The sequence below is a fragment of the Dermochelys coriacea genome, chromosome 8, assembly GCF_009764565.3.
Source record: "Dermochelys coriacea isolate rDerCor1 chromosome 8, rDerCor1.pri.v4, whole genome shotgun sequence".
Taxonomy (NCBI): Eukaryota; Metazoa; Chordata; order Testudines; family Dermochelyidae; genus Dermochelys; species Dermochelys coriacea.
This window is the reverse complement of record NC_050075.1, coordinates 51,533,539-51,559,753: the sequence shown is the minus strand read 5'-3', so window position 1 is coordinate 51,559,753 and position 26,215 is coordinate 51,533,539. Positions and strand designations below refer to the sequence as shown.

The window sequence follows — 26,215 nt, the reverse complement described above, 5'->3', positions numbered from 1 at the left end:
ACCGGGAAATTACAGATCAATCACCTTAACTTCAGTACCCAGAAAGATAAAGCCTTTCATGTAGGATTAAAGCTCTGAGAAAATTCAGGTACAGTAACAAAAACTGCACAACATGCTGTATGCATTCCCAACTGTTCTCTGGGACAGAGCTCTCTCTCAATGCCACCTGCGAATGGCCTGTTTATGAAATGCACTTGACCACAACACAGTTGCATATTTCTACTGGGGAGGGTGGGTCACTTTGGAAGTGCCCTTGCTTAAATTTATTATTTGTATTATCGTAGCTCCTAGTGATGGTACTTAGACCTTTCCTCAACTAACTGATTCTATCTCAATTACAAAAGGAGTTCAACAGGGCTATCTTTTAGCCCCTTTTCTTTTTAGCTTTTATATTAATGATGTTGCTTTTGCAGTAAAAGGGGATCAATATTTTCCCCCTAAAATCATGAACCACCCTATGTCTGTCTTCTTATGTGTAGAGGATATGTTTCTACAGTAACAAATATCTTTGGGACTGAAGCATTTATTACATGTTTTTGGTTTATACCATCAAAGGGGAGGCCTTTCAATAAATTATTCCAAAACTAATGTAACTGTCTTTAGACAGAGACAGAGGTTGCATAACGAGGGGATTGATGGGCAATATATGCAACAAGTTAGCTCTTTCCATTACCAGGGTATCTGATTCGCACAAAATGGTTTGTGGGATAAACATATTCAGATACAAAAGAGAAGGACTCTGATTCAATGCAAAAGGTGTTATGTTTTATCTGGACTCATGTAGGCAACTTAACTGCACCAGCCCTTGAGTGTTTGAGGCTACGGTATGCACTCGAATTTTCTATGGAGCAGAATTGTAGGGATGGAATGATCTCAAAGGACTAGAAGTGATTCAAAACAGGTATGAATTCTATTCTGTCCAAAATTATTCTTCAACGCTGAGCCAAATGGTTGGCTGCAGCAATTGCTCTCCATTTGGTCCGTTCCTGTGCAGCTGCAAGGAATTGATGGCCTGAGTGACCAATATTGGAACAGACTTGAACCTATGTAATAGGGAGTCTGCCTCTGGGCCACCTCCATCCCCGGATTGGTGGAATTTTATCCTGAACATTACAAGCCACTCGGAGAACAGCGTTCGCCAGAATGTCTTGTGGCATTCTTGCGACATGTCCGAAAAGCATAAGACGCCATCTGCGGTCAATGGCCCTGACCATCTGTAGACCGGAGTGACCATAAACATATGCGTTACAAATGAAGTCAATCCACTTTGTGCCCCATATAGGACGTTGGCATTTTGTGTAGAAAGCCTCCACCTTTGACCAGTCTGAGCAGCATAATGTCCATGTTTCACAGCTGTACAACAGTATGGAAAGGATACAGCTCGAATAGATCCTTAACTTGGTTGTTGTGCTGAGATGATGTTGATTCAATATTCATTGTAAATGACCCATGGCAGACGCTGCAATGCCCATCTGATGGAGAGTTCGAGGAACTGGTGAGTATAGAACCCAAATAGCAAAAGCTAGAGACTGCTTCTACAGTTTCATTATTCAGAGAGATTGGAGTTACAGGTGGACCTGGCCCTAGATTTTGCAGCTTTGTCTGTGACCATGAGAAATGGAGGCCACCCTTAGCCAACTCCTCGTCATTTGCTGGAGTGCCTCGCAAAACCTGCCGGGGCTCTTTACTAGAAGAACAACTTCCTTCCAGTAATTACATTGAAAGCTAGTGAAAGTTTAACACCCTGTCCAAAATGCAACACTGTAATATTAATTTTTGGCTCCATATTCATAGTACACACTCACAGGTTTGCAAGGTTGTGCTTAGAGGTGCAGCTCAGCAGAACTTTCACACAAATTTCCTTGGTTAGAATATATTCAAAATTCTTTGCATCCTCCAGGTTTTTTAAATTGGTAATTATTAGATTTAAAGTTTAAAAATGTAAAATCCCTAGTCAAGTAGAGAACAGAGGATATTAATAAGCAACTGGATAAGGCAGTTGTTTCTACTTCAAATACATCATTTTGGTTCCCCCTTGTTAAAAAGACTCATGGGTAATGCCAGACAACTAGACAGTTTGTGTAATAACATGCTTAGAAGGGCCTTTGCAGATCTCCATTTTCAATTCATGCAGACAGCTTACTTAGAAGGCCAATTAACTGGCATAAAAAAACATGACCGCCCTGTCCATTTGGCTTAGGGCAGGTGGAAGATCTATACCATTATTTATTACATTGTCATTTATATTGCCATTTGAGATCAAATGGCTTTCCATATTTTTGTTCCAGATACCTTTTTCTTGACCTCTCAGAAAACAGAATGTTTGTTATGAGCTGACAGTGTATCTGTAATCCAAGCAGTTGCCCTGTTTGCTTGGTCAGCTGCTAAAATAAGGAAAAGGCAAGTAGCACGGTGATCATATGTGGATTACGGGAGTATGTCTTTTTAAATCTGTACTTAAATATTTTAATATTTTATAATTTTGGATTTAAGTTTTATTGTAATACTTTTTGTTTTCTGCACTTTGGCACAAGGCTATGCTGCTATTAATAAAATTCTAACTCATGCACTTGCACGTTGTCCTATGGTAAGAGCTACAGTGGTACTAGAAAATGTGAAAGAGCAGGTCAAGACTCATTGCAACAGGACAGCCCTTCTTTCTCTTGTATCCAGATAATAAAACAAACTCCTCCCCATACGCTGTAAAGAGCCATCTGCACTTAAAGGCAGATCATTTTGACAGCAGCTTTCCTGAACAATTCTTTCATTAGAATTGTACTGCTTCTCCTCTGCCCTGGGAGCGTCAAAAGAAATGTAAAGAGCATCAGCTAAACTTAGGGACCACAAAAAACATCTGGATAAAAATATCCTCTGCCTCCACTTTCTGGAGCTCCTAGCACTACTGAACCTATTCCTTGTAATTATAATAATGGGTTACTGATGTGATAAAAGGCCTCGGAAAAGGCTGGAAATTCCCCTTTCAACCACCTTCCTCTACTCATCCATAAGAAACTAGGCAGGGAGTATGAAATCTACTGTAAGCCTCCCGTTAGCTGGTTATGAGATTTTTTGTTTTGTTTTAAGGAATCCACACTTATATGAAAAAACGAATGTAGAATGTTTTCATTCTCTAATCACAAGCAGCTGCTGGATATTTTTCTTCACACTGGCTAAAGGTGACACAATGCAAAGTTATTTTGCCTGAGCAAACTAGCAGTTCTGTCTCTGGTGAAGGGGTTAAGCGGGAAATAAGTGAATAAGTGCTCTCTAATCAATACGCGTTAAAAGACAACTCCAAGGCGGTCAAAATTTAATTCCGAGATTTCAGTGCTTGGCTTCATACAATACTTACTAATTTTTGTAGCCAGTGGCATATGTCTAAAAATATCAGCCACCACAAAATCTGAAGGCTTCCAGCTTACTATCTTATGACAATATATTTTAAAACACAGGTTGCCAGGAAAGCAAAACAGCAGGAAAATTTACTCTTTTGAAAAAGCCTCTTGCTTGTATGAACCACCTGTGGGGTTTCCTGAATACCTTTGATTTATCATCTCTTCCTAGTGAACAGGAAGCTAGGTTTGCAAAATTTTATATAGACTCCAACATATAATGCCAGATGCTATTAGCACATTAATAATGTCACTCAATGTGTTCTTAAAAAGAAAGTAAGGCACATTTGCCCTTATCCATAAATCTAATTTTCTGTGGAAGGTTGCTCTTCCTGAGTTATCCTCATTACGTAAGGGCTTTTAGAGAGGAGTTGGGGGTTTTTTTCCTTTAATCTAAGAATTCACATAGCAAGCAACTATTTTAAACATTAAAACTAGTTATGTAAATGTCCTGGTTCTTGACTTCTCTTCTCCCACATGGGGTCTCAGAGGGATATTACTGCCCTTGGTGTCTGCAGAAAGATACCCACATTGCCCTCTCCCTTGTGCATTCATCCTGCCAGATGAAACACATGTGAACATCTCTGGGGAAAATATCGGCTGTGTACAACACAGATAAAGTAATGCAAAAAGTATGTATACAGTAGGAACCAAGGAAAGGCTGAAAAACAAGGCTTTAGCTCTTAACTACATTCATAGTTACATTTCTAACACAATACCCATTCTCCTATCATCCAGTCAAACCTCAATGGAATACAGCAGTGATATGTTTCCAGACTTGTGTGGTTAATATCATGAGGGTTCTTACCTGTGAACTGCATTCTGTGATGCTCCTAGTGCCTCTACCATAATCCTGACAGCATGACAGCCAGAAAGTCAGAATGCTCTGTGCATACTCCCCGCTCACTTTCTATTTTCTCTGCCTCAGACAGTTTGGAATGCAGAAAAGCCAGAGCCAAAGCTAGTCAAACCCAAGCCCGTCTACCAATTCCTTGGCTTCAGTTAAACAATAGCTGCCCTTCACTTGCTTTCCTTCTCTTGCAGCATTCGGGCGGGTGCAGTCTCCCCTGTTAACAGCTAACATAATCTACCAGGGACGGTTAGACAATTCATTTTCCTATCCCATGGGGGATACAGGGGGGATGGAGTGAGAGTGACAATGAGCACACAGGGCTCGGGGGGAGGGGAGGCCAGGGGGGCAGAAATAACAGATGTATTAAACTAATGAAAGCCACTGGTTTCAAGCAGCTGTCTCAAAAATCTATACGTCCAAAATCAATTATATAAAAACTAAGAAGTGCTGACTTAAGAGGCTATCACAAAATGTCCAAAGTATTAAAATCTAGATTGACACCAAGAAAGTACAATCCCAAATCAGCCAGGGGAGCAAAGAGTTCACCTGCTGCCACTTTAAGTGTCAGTCTCATAAAATTGTATTTTATTTTAAACATACTACTACCTCCAACTACCTCTACATCTCAGGAAAATATACAACTCCTAACAAGCCCAGACGATTTTCCTCAAACAAACAATGCACATTTTATCTCCTTGGAGCCTGAACTGGGATTACTTTTTATTCAGGGCGTGATTTCTGGCTTTTGAAAGAGGAATAGTGAAGTTTGAAATAAAAGATCTTCCTTGCTATCTTTTTTGTTTATTTTAGAATTGCAGAGAGTTTGATTTCTAGATACAGCAGCATTACCCTAAAACAGAGAATGAAAGCTGCTCTTTAACATGCAGAGAAAGCAAGGGGAAAACACACATTCCAGTCCCTGCTGCTGGCATGTTACCTTCAACACATTATAATGCCACTGCTGAGGACAGGTTTCAGAGTAGCAGCTGTGTTAGTCTGTATTCGGACAGCACATCAAGTTTGATCAATTTAAAAATCCAGTTTGATTCCCAGCAGATCCCACCTGCCAGTCTGGGCACAAGAGCAGAAGAGAATAGACAGGAGAGAAACACAAAATCGCTTAGCCTATTGCTACAATTTAATGAACAGCTGATAGTAAACAGACCACATGCTCTTTCCCACCTTCTGTAGTTTGTTCAAAGTTTTTCCTGTTTTGTCCGTTTGTTTGTAACATGATCTCTTCTTCCTTTTTAATTCCTCTCTCCTTAGTGACATCTCTCTTCCTTTTCTCTGTATTGCTTCTGTTTCAGATAAATGTCTGTTCTTTCTCCTTTTATGCAACAACCCCCACGCCCTGGCAATTTTTTCCCAGTAGGAATAGAAGCTTTGATGACCCCACCCCCCGCTAAGGCTCACATGAGAAATATGTATGAAAGCCACAGGATAGTTCTTGGGAGAGAAACATGCTGATGGTGTGCTCAGACAAACTGACTGTGGAATGAAAAATACTATTGTCCCCATCTTTAAAGTTAAGTAAAAAATTAAAGCCAACTACCACACACAGAAACCGAGAACTAGGTACATAGTTCAGGCTAATACAGGCCTTTAAGTTTAAAAAAAAACCAGACAACACTAACAATGGTATAAAAAAGTAAACAAGCCCACCTATACAGAGATTGAGTTGACCTGATTCTAGAAATACTTAACTACTGGGGAAATGGAAGGACAGGACAATCTCAGTTTAATAGGATTCCTTAGAAAAGCAATTTGTCAACTAAAGTAATCTCCCCCCTCTCTCTCTCTCCCTCCACACTTGTCCACACTGAAATGAACAAGTTTGATAATGACATAGTACGTTTTATGCTGAAGGATCCCAAAACACTTTACAAACTGTATCTTCAGCATGAAAGAAATGCAGCTATGTCTGGGGTGGAGAGCAGCAGACAACAACTGGTGCATACAACATTGTACAACAGCAAGAAGGGAACAATAAAGCCTAGAGCACTGGGATAAATCCAAGTTCTTCTTTAAAGAGCCATCAGAATTTTAGTATTTATGTAGACAGGACATTGGCTTTTAAGGTCTCATCCAGTTACATTTCCAATTCTTGCTTTACATCATTCAGGAATCCTCCATCTCAGCTTGGTTAGAAACAGAGGGCTTACACTCCAGTTCCAGTTGTGAAAATTGGTTAATACCCCTGAGACCATGGGTTGGCTGTTCCGTAAATGGAAGTGTTTTCTAGAGATCTGATGAGTTGTCAGAGAACTGGCTTTATCAGCCACGATACTGCTATACCTGCCATGAAGAAATTTAGATTCTTGAAATGCCAAAGGAAATGTCTGATTCTACTTAATGGAAATAGACCCCCAAGTATGTAGTGAGGATGGTTGGACTGGAGGAGGGATTAAAAAATGTCAAACTATACACAGCTACTTGGAGTGTTCTAAAACTCTACCCAATTCCAGTGAGAGAAAATGGAAAGAATAAAGTACACTACTAAGACTGAATTTAAGCCAAATATAAAAAAGAAGAGTAAATCTTGTTTCAAGGACTGGAGAAGCACAGTATATTAAGTTCCCTATACAAGTCAAAATATTTCTTTAAACATCCACAGTGAAATTGCTAAGTGCTGTCTCAAACAGATTTCTTTTCTAGTTAACTTTAAGATATTTAATAGATCGACAGCCCTCTCCCATTGTGCCATAATCTAAAAGCCTTCTCAAGGCTGATATCAGGCAGAGCAGGAAAGGAACCATAAGTGGTGGCTGATGTACAAGCAGGGAGAGTGCTTAGGGGAAGAGGGAGCAAATGTGGTATCCAAGCAGTCTTTTGCAGGAACTTGAAATGCAATCTGCAAAGTCCTTGTAATAACTTCTCTCTCATCCAAGGATCATGAAGGTATCTGACATTTACACAAAACAACCCAGTGATTGATGGTGTAATCTATGTGAATTTGGACTATGGCATTGGGTTTTGCCTTTTTGTTGAAATTCCCATTGTGCCCCATCTCCCAGAGAATGTTGGGACCTCTAAAATGTGGAGGAAAAAACCTGACATCATTATGCACCAAACTAGCCTTCTGCAGGACAGTGCCTTGAATTGCCCACAAACCTCCCTTAAAGATGTACTTAAATGCTGCTTTTTTATGCAGGCACACTCAGAAAAAAGAGGCATCCAAAAATAGGCATTTAAGTGCTACCAGCCCATCTGCTATCTCTTTAGTGCTTTCACTCATTTTTCTATCACAGTTATTGCTAAAGCCAGTCATTGAAAGTGACCCCTTCTGTTTCAAAGAATTCTGATTTCTCTTTCTATGACAGGGCTTGAGAAATCTACTTTTCCACTCACTGGCAGCCAGCGTTTCTTAGCAACTTTGGGAGCACTAACAATTTCTGGAGAATATAGGCTTTCAATGGATTCAGTTAAAGTTGTACTCTTTATGATTGTGAAAATAACGTTCCAAATTTGAACAGAAGGTTGTCTGCCTAGGTCCACATGCTAACAGCTTCAGTGCCTCTGCTGCTCATAGCTTTCCCAAATCAGTGGCAGTGACCTCACTAATACTGTGGACAGTTTCACAGCTTCTATTCAGAACCATGAAGGCAGCAAATGAAATTGTCAAGAATTGTCAATTTTGTGTTGCTTGAGAACCATGAGCAGCAGCAGCAGAGAAAAGGCACTGGAGCTATTCACAGGGGAACAAACGCAGGGAGAGTGCAACAGAGACCGCCTCCCATTACAGCATTCAGAAGACACAGGGAGAAGGGTAGAGGAGTAGCAGAAACCCTTCTCACATGCAGCCTTCAGAAGACTCCAGATAGGGGAGAAGAAATTTAAAAATATCTTCCTCTTCTCCAACAGCTAGAGGGCTTGGAGCTCCAAATTTTACACCCACCTACTAGCCAGATATATATGAAAAATGAAGTCTCAAATATGATTGTAGGTCCTGGCAGTAAGTCCAGCTCTCTCCCCCCTCCCAGGAGCCTATGGTAGCAGGAAGACTAGGTTTACCATCAGGGTGTTGCCTATCAGTTTTTCTAGTGGAGCACACAAACTCTTCTTTAATATACATCTCTGACTAGTAGGCTTCTGGTATATTTTTAATGGACTAAGCGATCTTCTACGTTTTAAAATATACTGTGAAAAACAATGTGTCATGTCAGGAGGTGCAGCATTTGCTTACTGGTGCATATCCTTGGGCAGTTGTCAAAGCACCAATACGCACTCTAATGTGGCTTTGTTGCTTACATCTAATCTATAACCCCATGGATGTACTGGTCAGGATGCCTCCTAACCAATGATTCTCAGTTATCATAACACAATGTAGAGCCTCTTCTTCCCACAACATTCCTGACAGCCCATGGCCTGGGAAATAACAGCATTTTCTCTGTATGGAATTATTCAAACTTAGCATTCACCCACTTGTTCAGAAATGCCATGCAAAGCCACAGCTTGTTCTTAGAGCCTTCTTGGTATGTTTCACTAATGTCAGGAACAGAGATATCCTCCATTATTGTGAGACTCCCTAAAGCCAGCCAAAGATGCCCATTAATACTGCTCTTTAGCTCGTGGTCACAAAAGCAGATGTCTTACCCAACTGGCAGAGTGAGACCCTAGTCAAAAGGTGAACCTCACATCAGATTTCAGAAACAATCCAGACCTTTCCAAATTGAAGAGAATTAGCTGCAATGTGCCACCCTTGCAAATGATACAGTAACTCCTCGCTTAACACTGTAGTTATGTTCCTGAAAAATGCGACTTTAAGCAAAACCATGTTAAACAAATCCAATTTCCCCATAAGAATTAATGTAAATAGGGGGGTTAGGTTCCAGGGAATTTTTTTTCAGACAAAAAAGACATCATATACACACACACTATAAATTTTAAGCAAACAATTTAATACTGTACACAGCAATGATGATTGTGAATCTTGGTTGAGGTGGTGAAGTCAGAGGGTGGGATATATCCCAGGGAATGCCTTACTGCTAAATGATGAACGAGTACTGGGCTGAGCCCTCAAGGTTTAACACGTTGTTGTGTTAGCCTCACACTCTACAAGGCAGAACGAATGGAGGGAGGGGAAACAGCATGGCAGAGAGAGACAGAGACACACAGAGAGAGATGGATGCATTGCCCCTTTAAATACGCTGACGCCACTCTTATGTACACTGCCCTTTTAAGTAGATCAGCAAGTTGAGACTGCAGCTGCTGCCAGCAAGCTCCCTCTATCCTGAGCCCTGTCATGTGCCCCACCTGTTCTGTGGTGATGGCCTGATGGGGTAAAGGAACAGGGGGAAGGGGTACACCCTGACATTAGCACTCCCCTTTCCCCCTTCCCTCTCCCGCCCTGTCCCGCACAGCAAGCGGGAGGCTCCCGGGAGCAGCTCCAAGGCAGAGGGCAGAAGCAGCACATGGCATTGGGGGGAGGGACAGCTGAACTGCCCAGCAATTGATAGCCTGGTGGACTGCTGCCGCAAAGGGTACTTAGGGGAGCGGGAAGCTGATGCGGGGCTGCAGGTCCACCCTGGTTCCAAGCCCCCACCAGCTAGCTCCAATGGGCTGCTCTTCCTGCAAGCAGTGGACAAAAACAGGCAGCTGCCAAACAACGTTAAAAGGGAGCATTGAGCAACTTTAAATGAGCATGTTCTCTAATTGATCAGCAACGTAACAATGAAACAATGTTAACCAGAACGACTTTAAGTGAGGAGGTACTGTACAAACAGAGTAGCGGGGAAGAAAAGAAAGTTACAAAGCAGAAATTTTCAGGGGCCTGTCTGGTCTTGACTTCATCAGTACCACCTGCAGATACCTCTATCAAAACCGTGAATGTTCTTCAAATGTAAATATTCAAATACTTTGCTGATATAATCAGAGCAAGTATAATTCCTTCCTCTTCCCCTGTAGTATAAAAGAGCCATCGGTTACAGTAAAGGTAACAAGTTATCAAAATAGCCTATAGTTTTGCTGAAATAAGTTTAGTAACTATCTGACGCTAGGTCTACACTACACACTTACATCGGCATAACTACATCATGCAATCCAAGCCCATACATCTACATTGTTTTTTTTTAGCCCCACAGCATGACCCTGAATCAGCTGACCCAGGCTCTGAGACTTGCTATTGAGGGTCTTTTTTGCAGTGTAGATATATGCTTAGTCTCCAGAATATTTAGTATTGGGCAAATTTTTCAAGCTCTATTTATAAAAAGATCACAAAGGCATCTTAACTGAATGTAGTAGAAATGGATGGGCGACTAATTCAGTGGGCAACGAGCACAGGATAAGGAACTTAAGACTTTGGCGCACTTTATCTAGTATAGACAATGTAATGAAATCAATTTTAAAATCAGTTTAGTTAAATTGGTGCAATAGCTATAATTAATGCACTTAAACAAATTAAACCTATACTTGCATTGGTAAGTTATCACTTTAGCTAAATCGATATCAGCAATGGTTAAACAGGTGTAAATACAGTAGAACCCTGTTTAGCCGACCTTCCATTATCCGGCTTTCAGAGCACACAGGTCCAGAAGTGGGTGCACTCTCCTGTGGCCGCTAGATGGCACTGAAGCCTCGCACTTTCCCATTCTCTTGATGATCTGAATTTTTGATTAATCAATGTGGCCCTGGTCACATTCCCATTTAGACTGGATAAACTGGGTTCTGTAGTAGGTCTTACATTAGGGGTTTGAATGAGTTCAAGTATGCCAATTTTTAAATCAATTTAGTTAACAAGTTAAGCCTCGTCTATACTGGAAAAGTTAAGACAAGGGTAGGTGTCATCCTTGGGACAGGAGATCTGCATAAAAGGTGACATTTACAGTTAGTTTTCCATCAGGTAATGTTATTCATTGTCAAAAAAACTTCATAAGTGTGCACAAACTAGGTAAATATAAGAAGGCTTCTGCAGCAAGAACATAAATACAGAAAAGTATGCACAAAATTGAACAAGTCACAGCTAATTCACACATGATGCAGAGGGTTGTATATATCAGAGGAACCCTGCACAGTAATTGGTAAGAGCTTTCTTCAGATCAGTAGCTTGTTTACATAACAGGCCAAAAACCTGCCCACCCCAAGGAGTCATGCAGCTTCCCTCTCTTGGCAACTAGCATCTCTGTTTCTCACTGTAGATGCAAGACAAACACTGGCCACTCTTATAAACTTTACAATCTTTTACAGGGATTTCTTTCAGAAAGGTGTAGTAACACAGTTCCAAGAAAAAAAAATTATGTGCACAGCATATCAAAGTGTTAAGATTATGTATTCATATTATTATTAATTCCAGCTCTACTGAGGCACAGATGAATTTGCTCCCTGCCATAATCTGGCATTTGGTGTATAAGGATTGTGGCCGCAGCAATTAAAAACAAACAAAAAAGTCATCTGCTTTTACTTGAGTTATATTGGAGGAAAAAAAACAGAAGCGTAGCAATTTGCTATATATGAATAGCTCCAAATGCCAGAGGGGATGTCTTAGAGGTCTAAGCATCATGTTTAAAATATAGAGCTTCCCTGAAGGCACAGTTCTAATCCTGGCATGGTTGCCTCAGTTCTTCATCATTCTGAGGTAGGCAAACTGCATTCTGTACAGTTTAGGTTTCAAATGAGATTTGAGGAAAAAACCCAAAGTCTTGTCTCTTTATGCAGACCCCAAAAATACCAGGACACATTTTGCATCAGACAAATGCTGGCCTTGTGCTGCACAGCAATTTCATAGTGCCATCTATACCAAGAGTTACTGCGTTTCAGTGGAATATAATTTGTAAAGCATTTTGGGACTAAAAGGTGCTCTACAAATTTAATATTTTCTAAAAACAAGAAATTACAATTAAAAAGTCAATAAGGTTTAATTAACTTCCCTGTAAATAACTGCAATTCAACTACTTACTGCTAATAACCACAGCAATAGGTAACAGTAAATCAGTGCACCTGACTTTCACACTTGGATTCAAATATGGGCTACACCAAAAGTTGGGTGCTCTGTCTAGACTTCAGCAGACCCTTCTTCGTGTCATTAAACTAACCTCGGAGTTTTGCAGTCTCAGCTCTGGAAAGGTTTATGTATTGTGGAGTGTTACTAACATCGTTGCAGGTCAGAACTGAAGTACAATAGAAAAGCCTTGTGGCTATATTTGCACAATACCCTCCTGCAGTATATGTGATGGTAGTCAATTCTCTCAGTTCAGTGTTGTTAAAATTCACACACAGAAATGTAGAATTGTGCTTAGTGCATTGATTTCATTAGAATTTATATTGCATCTATTGGAGATCACTCAATGCAGGTTTACTACATTTTTGGCATATACAGTTTGTTTTACATACACACTTAGAAGATGCTAATTAAAAAAAAAAAGAAATACCAAAAAGTAATGCATCATTTCTTTTAGATCCTTAGTCTGTATAAAACAGATTCTGAATGTCATTTGCACCTCAGGCAGCCATTAAGAGCTATGAAAATCAAGACATCAGCTCATTCGGATCTCTCTGTGTCAGACATACTGCATGCACGCCCGTGCTCTCGCTCTCTCCCACACATGCACACACACACGCTAATTTGACAGCACCAAAGCTGAAGCTCCCATTTTTTACTCCCCCAACCATACATGTTAGCTGACTGGAGATGGACATTTTGCACATGCCAACAAGGCACAGAAAGACAACTCTGTTAGGAAAAGTCTTTCATCAAGACAGAATATCCACACTCATGGAATATAGACATGGGGAGCTCTATGCTGCAACTCCCCACCTTCGCTTTCAAAAGGATATTCCTCACAGGCAAAGTCCTCTTCAGCATATTGTCCAGTTAGAAGGCATGGTAAGCCTATTTCTTCAAACCATCTGCCCCTTTCTTAAGTATAGATTCATAGATACTAAGGTCAGAAGGGACCATTCTGATCATCTAGTCCAACCTCCTGCACAACGCAAGCCACAGAATCTCACCCACCCACTCCTACGAAAAACCTCACCTATGTCTGAGCTATTGAAGTCCTCAAATCGTGGTTTAAAGACTTCAAGGAGCAGAGAAGTCTCCCTCAAGTGACCGTGCCCCATGCTACAGAGGAAGGCGAAAAACCTCCAGGGCCTCTTCCAATCTTCCTAGGAGGAAAATTCCTTCCCGACCCCAAATATGGTGATCAGCTAAAACCTGAGCATATGGGCAAGATTCATCAGCCAGATACTACAGAAAATTCTTTCCTGGGTAACTCAGATCCCATCCATCTAATATCCCATCTCAGGGGATTAGGCCTATTTACCCTGAATATTTAAAGATCAATTACTTACCAAAATCACATTATCCCATCATACCATCTCCTCCATAAACTTATCGAGTAGAATCTTAAAGCCAGATAGATCTTTTGCCCCCACTGCGTCCTTTGGAAGGCTATTCCAAAACTTCACTCCTCTGATGGTTAGAAACCTTCGTCTAATTTCAAGTCTAAACTTCCTGGTGGGCAGTTTATACCCATTTGTTCTTGTGTCCACATTGGTGCTGAGCTGAAATAATTCCTCTCCCTCTCCTTTATTTATCCCTCTGATATATAGAGAGAGCAATCATATCTCCCCTCAACCTTCTTTTAGTTAGGCTAAACAAGCCAAGCTCCTTAAGTCTCCTTTCATAAGACAAGTTTCAGAGTAGCAGCCGTGTTAGTCTGTATTCGCAAGAAGAAAAGGAGTACTTGTGGCACCTTAGAGACTAAGAAATTTATTAGAGCATAAGCTTTCGTGAGCTACAGCTCACTTCATCGGATGCATTTGGTGGAAAAAAACAGAGCCCTCTGTTTTTTCCACCAAATGCATCCGATGAAGTGAGCTGTAGCTCACGAAAGCTTATGCTCTAATAAATTTGTTAGTCTCTAAGGTGCCACAAGTACTCCTTTTCTTTTTTCATAAGACAAGTATTCCATTCCTCGGATCATCCTAGTAGCCCTTCTCTGTACCTGCTCCAATTTGAATTCATCCTTTTTAAACATGGGAGACCAGAATTTCACACAGTATTCTAGGTGAGGTCTCACCAGTGCCTTGTGTAATGGTATTAAAACCTCCTTATCCCTACTGGAAATGCCTCTCCTGATGCATCCCAAAACCGCATTCGTTTTTTTCACAGCCTATCACATTGGCAGCTCATAGTCAGCCTATGATCAACCAATACTCCAAGGTCCTTCTCCTCTTCCGTTACTTCTAATTGATGTGTCCCCAACTTATAACTAAAATTCTTGTTATTAATCCCTAAATGCATAACCTTACACTTCTCACTATTAAGTTTCATCCTATTACTATTACTCCAGTTTACAAGGTCATCCAGATCCTCCTGTATAATATCCCGATCCTTCTCTGAATTGGCAATACCTCCCAGCTTTGTATCATCTGCAAACTTTATGAGCAGACTCCCACGTTTTGTGCCAAGGTCAGTAATAAAAAGATTAAATAAGATTGGTCCCAAAACTGATCCCTGAGGAACTCCAATGGTAACCTCCCTCCAGCCTGACAGTTCGCCTTTCAGTAGGACCCGTTGTAGTCTCCCCTTTAACCAATTCCTTATCCACCTTTTGATGTTCATATTGATCCCCATCTCTTCCAATTTAACTAATAATTCCCCATGTGGCACGGTATCAAACGCCTTACTGAAATCTAGGTAAATTAGATCCACTGCGTTTCCTTTATCTAAAAAATCTGTTACTTTCTCAAAGAAGGAGATCAGGTTGGTTTTGCACGATCTACCTTTTGTAAAACCATGTTGAATTTTGTCCCATTTACCATTGACCTCAATGTCCTTAATTACTTTCTCCTTCAAAATTTTTTCCAGGACCTTGCATACTACAGATGTCAAAGTATACCATTAGCTCAACGCACAGATTTAACCCAGACTGGTGCATTGCAGATTCCTTCATTGACCAGGTCACAAACAGCACTTCTTTTAAAACTGAGGGTTTTTTCCAGTCATGAAAGAAGTTGTATTCCTTTATCAAGTAATCATTCAAGACACTTTATTGCACAGAAAGGACTGCAACAGACTGGTGCACACAGTAAATCTATTGTCTAAACAGGTTTATTCCTCCGTCACAGAAAGTATTCATCTCAACTGGAACATGCAAACAGCAAGGCTTGGCTCTGATCATAACAGATACAGAGAATGTTATGGATGAGGAACAGCGGTTACTGAATTAACCCTGGACATCTTTCTTTAGTTACTGTTCTCTCCCAAGTTTTTTACCTGAAGGAAGTGCATGGACTGTGTATTTCTTTGGTGCAAACGTCCTCCAGCTAGAAGTGCTGAGCAGTAGCTTACAGACTCTGATACTGGAGGCACATTCCAAGCAGCAATAAAAGGAAGTAGTACTTATCTAATGTTCTGTTGCTCACACCATTTCCAAGCCCCTGGTCACATTCTTTCAAACAGGATTGAGACAGGATTTCTGACTAGTCACCTGATAATATTGTCACCTGACTAAGTACCGGATCTGGCACCAAAACAGACTGTTGCCTCATTTTTACCACTTATCCCCTTGCACGGTGGATCAGATGAAAGTGGAATTTTCACTGTTAAAATGAGTTCCACTCTGAGTAATTCAAGTATGAAAACATCACTAGTGCAGAAAGGATGAATTAAAAAAAATCCATCAACTGTGTGTGCTCCTGGGTGTTTGAGCTGGGGAACAAGCAGTTAAATACAAAGTCTGAATGCAAAAATATTAGCTTTGGTAGATTTCACATTTTTGGTTTTTCTGGACCCTCTGTTTGGGGGCTAAGAACAAATTTTTTAGCTCTAAGTGTGTTGAGGCAGACAACTTAATTAGCCTGGTTTTCATAGATGCCTAGCACCCATTCCTTCTGATTGGGTCAATAATAACTGCAGGTGTTTGGCACCTTTGAAACTCAGGTAGCTTATTCAGATGTCTGCCTGAGACCCTGAAGTCTAGTAGTTCAGGTGACCTGGGCTCTAATCCTGCTTCTGACATTAACGTTGCTTGATTTGGGCACATCAGACAATTCAGCCTCAGTTCCCCCATCTATAGTACAGGGGCAATGATATTTAATAACTTAATAGGAACACTGAGGGACATTTAGAATCCCATGTCTACTGCAGTAAGACAACGCATCAGCGCAAGTGACCACGATGCATCTTTTTGATAAGCTGTCATGCAAGGCTCTTTGCACTAAATAAATCCACAAAAATTGCCATTTTTTCATCCTCCTCCCACTACTTAGCTTGTCCACCTGCCAATTTTGCCGTCCTTATCCAGTTTTCTTGTATTTTCCCCACAGGAGTTCAATGGGTTTCTTGCACCTGCTCTCACCCTACTGTTTATAAGAGGGCGCAAGGGGCAGGGAGAGGGAGATCCTTTACCACCAAGGATCTTCCCTCAGACAGGGCAACAGAAGGGGTTGAAACATTGTCTAAGGAACTGTGTAAGGCGGTGGGGGGACCCTAACTCCTAATTTCTATAGGAATAGAACCTGACTCCTGGATAGCTTAGCTGCAAAACAGGGGAAGATAATTATTCTGATTGTTTATATTATGGTAATACAGAGAAGCCCTGATTAAGGCTCACTGTACTAGGCACTGTACACATATAAACAAGACAGCTCCTGCCTCCCAGCACAAACTCTCTCTTTCCCTCTCTGTCTCTATTATACACATCAGAGGTGGGCAAACTACGGCTTGCGGGCCACATCTGGCCTGCGAGACCATCCTGCCCGGCCCCTGAGCTCCCGGCTGGGGACGCTAGCCCCTGGCCCCTCCCCTGCTGTCTCCCATCCCCTGCAGCCTCAGATCACCGTGTGGCCAGTGGTCTGCCACTTCAGCAGGGCAGCGTGGCTGCGAGCTCCTGCTGCTCTGAGCAGTGTGTTAAGGGAGCAGCAGGGGGAGGGGGGTGTTGGATAAGGGGTTGCAGGGGGCAGTCAGGGGACAGGGAGCAGAGGGCAGAGGTTCTGAGCGGAGTTGGTCAGGGGACTGGGAATGGGGGGGGCAGGGTTGGATAGGCATAGGAGTCCCAGGGGGCCTGTCAGGGGGCAGGGGTGTGGATAGGGGTTGGGCAGTCAGGGGACAGGGAGCAGGAGGGTTGGATGGGGGTGGAATCCCAGGGGGGCGGTTAGGGACAGGGGGTCCCAGGAGGGGGCAGTCAGGGGACAAGGAGCAGGGGGACGGGTTGGATGGGTCAGGGATTCTGAGGGGGACGGGAAGTGGGAGGGGGCAGTTAGAGGGCAGGGGCCAGGTTGTTTGGGGAGGCACAGCCTTCCCTACCCGGCCTTCCATACAGTTTTGCAACCCCGATGTGGCCCTCAGGCCAAAAAGTTTGCCAACCCCTGATATACATAATGGGTGGACAAAGGTCACATATAAGACAATAATGGTGGAGTAGGAAAGAGAGAGAGATAGGGTAAAAGGTGAAACCACCACAATAGGCACCAGTATAAGCACCAAATGTCTAAACATTGTCGAGATAGTTATAGGCATCACAACCAAGGTGAGATTTATGGAGGAATCTGGAGGATAGCAATGCTCATTTTTGGAGGATCTGCTCCAAAATGGATAGAATGGGTGAAAGCACAAAAGTGCTTGAATGGGTGGGAAAAGCTAGCAGCGGTGGGCAGGAAGGACATGGGAGTTAATAGCTTGGTAATGTGCAAGAATTGACAGGCCTGGCAGGGCTGCACCACAGAGCGACTTAAAGTTCAATAATCTAATTCAGGGGTCTCAAAGTCCCAGCTCGTTGGCCATCTGCAGCCTGAGAACCTCCCCACTGCGGCCCGCAGAAGACACACTCATGCAGACACACTGCCAGCAATGTCTACTGCAGGCGCCACCCCCCGCAGATCCTATTGGCTGGGGAGAGGGACAGAGCTACCATCACTAGTCGCCAGGCAGAGTCAGTCATGGAGGCAGCGTCACTTTTTTCCCCCACAATGAATATAAACAAGCCTAAAGACCGAACACAACTATCTGATGCACACCTTGCTGCAATCCTGAAGTTTCAACTGCTCAGTCATTGAGGCCAAATATCAACAAACTGACAGAACTGAAGTGTTGCCAGGTGTCTGGCAAACACTAAAAACTCTCTGGCAAGAGAAGAATTGTATAAAGTTGTATGACAGTTTTATTATTTCTAAGAAATTCAAAATAAAAAATACAATATAAACATTTTCTTTTCTGAACACCATCTTCAGTGACATTATTGGCCTGCTAGGAGGATTTGAGGACTGGCACTGGCTCTAAGGTAAACTGAATTTGAGACCCCTGGTCTAATTGACAAGGTGGTGAAAGGAAATGCAGTGGAGGAACTCAGGGCTTGACTACACTTGCAGATGTAGAGCGCTGGGAGTTAAACCAGCCTTCGGAGATCACAGAAGGGAAAACGCTGCAGCGTGACATTACACTGTCAGCTACATGCACAGTGGCATGGCCACATTAGCAGTTCTTGCAACACCACAAAGAGCAATGCATTGTGGTAGCTATTCCCAGTGTGCAAGTGGCTGCAGTGTGCTTTTCAAATGGGTGTGGGTGGGTGGAGTGTGACAGGGAGTGTGTTTGTGGGGGGAGAGATAGTGTGTTTTGGGGGGCAGAGAGTGCGTCAGCATGCTGTCTTGTAAGTTCAGACAGCAGCAGATCCCCCCATCCCTCTCTCACACACACTCTCTCTCTAATGGCTTGCTTTGTCCCGGAGCAGATAAGCATGCCAGCTGTCAGAAACAGAGCTCTGAAAGGGGATATCTGCATGCCTGCAGCCGAGTTCAAAACAATGACAAGAGTGGCCACTTGACTTCAGGGAATTATGGGATGTTTCTGGAGGCCAATCACAGCGCAGTAATGCAACACATCGTCCACAGTGACACCTGGGCATTTCAGCCGGGGGACAGCAAGCTTTGTGCTTCTTGTGGAGGTAGATTACCAGGAGCGCTCCTGCTGCAGAGTCCAGGCGCTCTAAGTGCCTTGCCAGTGTGGACATCTCAGGAGTTAGGACACCCGGGGCAGATTTAATGCACTCTAACTTGCAAGTGTAGCCAAGCCCTCAGAGTGAGGAAGCTAGCTGCTATGTGGAGCTCCTAAGCCTTCCAGCAGTGGCAGTCTCAGTCCTCCAGACTTAGTCTATCCCTGCAAGCATCTGACTGCTTCCCCAAGCACAGTGTTTCAGCCCTCCACACATGGACATAGGCATTGCTCACCCAGCCAGCCACACAGAAAAACAAGCTCCCCTCCTGCACAAATGGACCGCCATTTCCTTGACTTCAGAGCTATGAGGGAGGGGTAGGCACTTGCTATGCAGAACTGCTACTGCAGGAGCTCCTGATAAGCATTTAGCTTACTTGCCCCAGGACCCCTTATGATTTGTGGCCATTCTCCCCACCCCACCCCAACAAATTTTATATTTTAATTTTGCGGTGAACTGTTTGAATTTTATTGCCAAGGATGGGGAGGTGCAGCATATAGCTCCCCATTAATTTTATGTATACTGAATGATTTCACAACTAGGTAACATTGCTGCATAATTCTCATTGACTGCAACAGAATGTAAACATGTGCTTTAAGTTAATCACATGCTTAAGTGCCTTACGGGATTGTGATGATTTAAGCACATACTTAACTATTCTCAATTCTCTGCATTATTGTAGTACCTAGAGACCCCAATTGAGAGACACCACATTGTAGTTGGCACTGAACAAACCAACTACCAACTAGTGAAGGGCAGTCCCTGCTCCAAAGAGCTTACAGTCTAAGTAGATAAAGGGTAGGAGGAGAAAGTGTGGCACAGAGCAGTGAAGTGACTTGTCCAAGGTCACACAGCAGGTCAGTGTCACAGCTGGGAACAGAACCCCAGACTCCCAAGTCCCAGTCCAATGCCCTATCCCCTGGGCCATGCTGCCTCTCCCATGCTTCAGGTGCTTTACTGAATCAGGGCCATAATTCAGAGCTGTTCCACTGCGTAAATCAGAAGGCCTTGTTATACAAGGTAGGTCTGATGCAGCATATAGTATTCGGGGCCCTAAGTATAGCTAAATTCCATTAGCATATAGCAGTATTAAAGCCAGTGACAATGACAGAAGTCTGCATCATTCCCATCATCTCTCTCCTCTCCTGCAACATTCTGGGATGCACAAGTGTGAATTTGTGGAACAGAAGAGGCTTTGCACACATCCAGACAACTGACTGAAGCATAATTTTGTCTAAAAAATGCAAAATTTCCTAAGCGTGCTTTCGTTCTGAAGAAGTTCCATAAACCAAAAAACAGACAAATTTTATGAAAAAAGTTTAAACAGATGCAGAGGAAACATCAGTGTCAGCACTCGGCAACAACAGGCACACTAACATCAATTGGAGGGATTCCACTATACAAGGCAACAATGAAAACTAAGCAGGAAATACCATTATTTGGACCTAAAGAAAGTATCCTGTAGATGAACCTGGTTCCTGCTTGTTTAGCCAGGAATCTGAGATGGACCCAAACCAAAACCGCAGATTTGGACACTCAAATGTAAGGGGGTTAAAATATCTATCAGTATTTGAATCTTATCAAATATGGGGGTCTTTGGCCTGCAAACTTGGATCTGATATTTTGATTTGACTCATCTCTATTAGCAATATTGATCCTACGCAATTGAAACAGCAAACTTATATCAGCACTCCATGGTTGTTTTAATGAGGAAAAAATACTGTACATGTGCCCAGATGACTAATCAAACTGCAGTTTCTGCCACCAGAAATTTTCCTCATTCCACAGACTCTTTTGTTCTCTCATTGTTCCTCTAAATTCAGTTTATAGATTAGTATAAGAAGCATCCTAATTCAATAGCTATTGGGGCACGTGGAGAATCAAAGTCACATCAAGGCAGGCATGTTTTAGATGTTATCAGCCAGGATCTTTTCTATTTCTCAGATTTCCTTTCCCCGTCCCCTCTTAAGAGCACTGAAGCACCAGACTCATTTACAACCGCTAGAAAGCAAGAGACAACTAGTGGTTAGACTGTTCCTGCCCTTCTGAAAAATGTAAAACAGAAATTCGGTGGTGGTGGTGGGTTGGGATGCTGCAATCTCACATTCAGAAACCCGTTTAAATCACAAATGAAACGAACATGGGGAATTAAAGGGTAAATGTTCAAATGCACCTATGTGATTTAGGAGTTTAAGTCCCATTTGAAAGTTAGGTACCTAACTGTCTGTCATTTCTGAAAAGGCTATTTAGATACTTTTGAAAATGTTATTCTTAATCTCTAGTCATAAACCCCAGAGTTTGGCACAATGAAGCAGCTTCTCCCATCTAGGAAAGGGTGGGATTGCAAAGGCTGAGGTGCATGTTTAATAAGGTGTTGAAATCTACACAGAGACTGTTCACGCTTGACCTGCCTCTCTAGCCAGTGCTATTAATCCCTCTTTAAAGAGCACCAAAATTCAGCAAATTCATAGATAAAGATAAGATACTTTGCTTCAATAGGTCCAAATCCAATAATCTTTAGTTTTTATCTTCCAAAGGACTTCATCTCTCAATGGACTTTCCTCATTTGCATCAATTACAGCTTTTCTAAGCATCAAGGAGTCTTGAGAATCAACTTTGCTTTGTCTTACTTCCAATTAGATTTTACAGACAGACTGTGTTGTTACTAATTACAGGTTCTCCCTGGTATGGCAATTCTTTCCTGATAACTGAAGCACTAATTAAAAGAGATTTTTGCCTCTTCATTTCCCACCCCGGGAATGAATTTGACAGATGTTGCCAAAACAAGGTTTTTTTCCAAAATGCCTCAAAAACTACCCCCAAATGATATCATCTAAACTTTGTAGATTTTATTTTGTGCAGTGGTTTGTTTTGCATTTGATTGTGTGTGTGTTTAGGGGACAGGAGAAACATAGGACCCCTTCTAGAAACAGATCAGTGATTCTGTGCTACTGATCCGGCACATGTTATGAATGAGTGAAATTAATTTGGGCTCTTTCCATATGGTTGATTAATAAATACCAATATGTAACTATAAACCATGAGAAATTACTGAGAACATAACCTGTCTAAAGAAGAGTTATAAGCTACCGAATGGCAGGACCTAAAGTAATTATAAGGAAGGTAACAGCAAAAGAGGAAATTATGAAGACACACTAATTCAGTCTTCTTCATGAAACTCATCCTTAAACTTCCTGGGTGGGTACCAGCAATGGAGGCTCATATTGCTCACCATATGAAGATTAGCATGTTAAAGATTTATGTTTTAGTGGACTGGTGTTAAACAAAATAATGGTTCATTTTTAGCAGATGAAACAGTGTGATATTTAAAATGGAACTACCTCTGAAGCTACGTGCTCCCATGGAGATCCTAGTGAGTATGGGAGATATTGAGGGTCTGCTCATACCCTCCAGAAAGAGTTTTTAATACCACACACAGTGTTATTGATCAGCCATTTTCACAATGGATTTTAACTAGTTTTAACCTAATGCAGGAAATCCTTAGTTACACATAACCTGTGTAAAACAGGTACATAGAATAACCATGTGCAGCCTCTTCATAAACCGGGTAGCTTTCCTTTCAATAGATATTCCTTTAATATTTAGGATGAGCCAGAGTGTGAAGCTTTTTACACACAACATACTTCTTCTATGCATTATGACTAAGGCTCCAAGTTTGTCACGGAGGTCACGGATTCCATGACTTTCCGGGACCTCCGGGACTTCTGCAGCAGCTGGTACGGCTGGCCCGGGAGCCACCCAAGAAGCTCAGGCAGCCCCTGGACCAGCCGCTGCTCGGTCAGTCTCTGGCCACCACAGCCCCCTCCCCAGCAGCAGCAGGACTTTGGGTGTGGGAGGGGGCTCAGGGCTGGGGTTTGGGATGCAGGAAGGGGTGAGGGCTCTGGGTGGCACTTACCTTGGGGGGCTCCCTGGAAGTGGCAACATGTCCCTCCCTCAGCTCCTAGGCGGAGGCTGCAGGCACTGCCCCCGCAGCTCCCATTGGCCAGGAACTGGGGTCAATGAGCTGCGGAGCCAGTGCTTGGGGCAGAGGCAGTGCGTGGACCACCTAAGAGATGAGGGAGGGACACATATTGCCGCTTCCAGGGAGCCACGCGGAGCTCTCACCGACTCCTCCCCCCCAGCACCAGCGGGGGTCCCGGGCTGCCAGCCACACTTGAGCACCCACGGCAACCACGGCACCTCCGGACCGCCCCCTCCCCCCCCAAGATTTAGGAGGGTACACAGTACAAGTCATGGACAGGTCACAGGTAGTAAACAAAAATTCATGGCCTGTGACCTGTCCAGGACATTTACTAAAAATACCTGTGACTAAAACATAGCCTTAATTTTGACCAATCCATTGATTACTGTTTTTGTTCTTTTCAAAATAATCAAGATGCCCACCTTCTTGTGTGTTATCTTTGTGCCTGCAACAGATCTGCCTTGGGCTTCAGTTTCTTATCGATAACATGGATAATATATAGTTACATACTTCATAGGATTGGTGTTAGGATCTTTCAACAGTGTTCTGATCACAGACAACGGTATGAATCCTAAGAATTAGTATTATTACAAGTCATGAACTGAGCCCAAAGTATATGTATGGTCTCATCATATAATATAGCATAATGCTTTGTCAATTGCTAAAGTCAATTAAAGTTTGGTTCAGTACAGTACCTTGATGTATTCTATAAAAGCATAATTGTAGCACTGCAGTTAACTGATTACATAATGTTTCTCTCATTTCTGATAGTCAAGCATGTACAGTAACCTTAAGTACAGGAAAAAAGCAAATACCATTGCCATCCATTAACCCTCATAATAGATCCAGCTGTAAAAACTCGTCTCTGGATAGTAACTTCAGACACTCTCAAGCTATAATGTCTGCTGTTCCCATGTCAAGCACATACTTCCTTAGGACAAGCGAGACACTCTTATCTGCTCCGCACAGCCATTTCATTGCTGGATAGTTTATCTGCCCCATTGTGCTTTACAGCTTTTGTGTCAATTCAAAGACTATTTCGGTCCAGTTGTTATCTGTACTGCTGGTGATACACTCTGCCCACTGCCATCTGTTTCCTTTTCTTTACAATGATTCCAAGTGGTTTACTTCATTGGTTTGCCCTCTGGCTCACTGTCTTGTTCATAAAAATATACTTCTCACCGTTCTCTCTACACCACCCCAACTTCTTCAAATCAGGAGGAATTTTGTGATGACTGATAAACCATGTCTCTAGTCAGCATGTGAAAAGTAAACAAAAGGAACCTGATCTACTGCAGAGTGATCAGACATTAAAATCTTCCTACGTGTCCATCATCTCTGCCCTTCATTCATGTTCTTCTTCTGCATGTCTTTCCTCCTCCCCTCCCGCTCTGTGTGCCCACACCTCTTTAGCTACTAAATTAGGTGGCCTATATGGTCCAGCAAAATGTTCATGATAGTTGTATACAAAATATGTAAAATATGGTCTGACTATGGGTTATTGTGTACTTTTCCTATGTACTTTTAATGGACTCTTGTCTGGCACAAGATGCTACATGTGCATCTGAGGTTATAGGGAAAAATATATACTATTATTTGAGTATGTGATCATAGAATTACAATCTGTATTGTAAACACGTGCACACAAAGAAGCAGAGCGAAATTTGCATTGCAAACTTAACTTTGGCATTCCCAGACTTTCAGGTGCTTAATGGTCAGGTATAACTTTCTTTAAACTTTATTATTATTGTTATTATTATTATTATTATTACTATTATTAAAAAAAGAAAAAAGACTAGGAGTTTCATTCCTGAAGACTTCTAAACTCTTCTGGCTTGCAACAAATTATGTGTTCTATTATATGGAAATAGGTGTCTAGAAACCACATTTGTATTATTCCTACACATTGGCATCTTCCCTTTTCATTTTCTAAATTGCATTTCTCTTTCCAAACCCCTAATGCAAGACCGAGAAAAAGCTCAAACCCCCTCCCACCAGGAAATTTGCTTTCAAGAAGAAAATGTGAGGTAGAGTGCTTCACAAATACAACCTTAACAGCTACTGAAATTGCTATACTGCATCTGTACCCACGAAAAAATATCTATTTTTGAGCATTTTATTATCCACGTAATTATAGATTAAATTTTTTTAAAGCGAACACACCTGTGAAATTAAAACCCTTCTTTTATGTACTCTTCATATTTACATAAAGTCACTATCCTACCTAGTTTGCTGCTTAGAGATGTACCTGCAGCCTTTTCTTGCAGCTAACTCTCTTCTAGAATTGCAACTTTACAGCTAGGCAAAAGCAGAATTGTTCCTAGCCCCAACAACAAGTGACAGCCTATTGCCAAGTCATGCTCCTTTACCAGTTGCAGATGGAAACAAGAATTCACTTTGAACTATTGCTGCCTCCTTCTACTATCCCTCCCTGCACGGAGACCGCTCCTGGCTGACTGAAGAGGAGAGAGAGAGAACATGGGGAACTGGGCCAAAATGTGGCCTTGTGGAAACTCTATCATCACAACTGGTCTTCTATTTTTCAGTTTTCCTTAGAGCCCTCCAGTTCTGTCTCCTTGGATTCATTTTTCAAAAACTAATTATAACCAACACTGGCACAGCTCCTTGCTCACAAATCGTTGGTTTATTTGGGAAGCCGTACCTTCAAATGGACAGTATTTCTGATAGTGTGTAATCAGGTCTGGAGATTAGGTGTAGCCCAGTAGTCACTAAAATACAATGCCAAGGAGCTTCTAAAAGGCTTAAATAAGGTAAATCATAACCAAGTAACAGCTCAAACAAACAGCCAGGGAGAGCCACTTAAAACGGTCTGTAAAGCGTGCAGCACTATTGTCCTGAGCTCACAGATTCACAGTTATAAATCCCAGAGCTGCTTAGTATCCTCACAAATGTAGTTATAAGCCTCCCTGCTGTGCAGTATCCCCTCCCAGTACTCTCACTGATGTTCAGATAAATCCTAACACACTGAAGTCACTTTGTTGTCAGGCAATTATAAACAATGGTCACTCTCCTATGACCTCTGCTAACTCTTAGC

The 26,215-nt window shown here is 42.2% G+C and overlaps 1 protein-coding gene across 9 annotated transcripts in view; it reads right to left on the bottom strand.

The window, feature by feature from the left end:
• The window catches only part of RASAL2 (RAS protein activator like 2), a 276,480-nt gene that overhangs the window by 96,690 nt on the left and 153,575 nt on the right, over nt 1-26,215 (bottom strand). Inside the window, exon 1 of one of the 9 annotated variants that reach the window (XM_043520220.1) lies at nt 5,428-6,410. The exons of the other annotated variants lie outside the window; for them this stretch is intronic. Within the exon in view, the coding sequence (XP_043376155.1) occupies nt 5,428-5,479 (52 nt within the window). The 5' untranslated portion in view covers nt 5,480-6,410. Of the gene's footprint in view, nt 1-5,427; nt 6,411-26,215 lie in introns of those variants that run through there. 9 annotated transcript variants of the gene reach the window in all.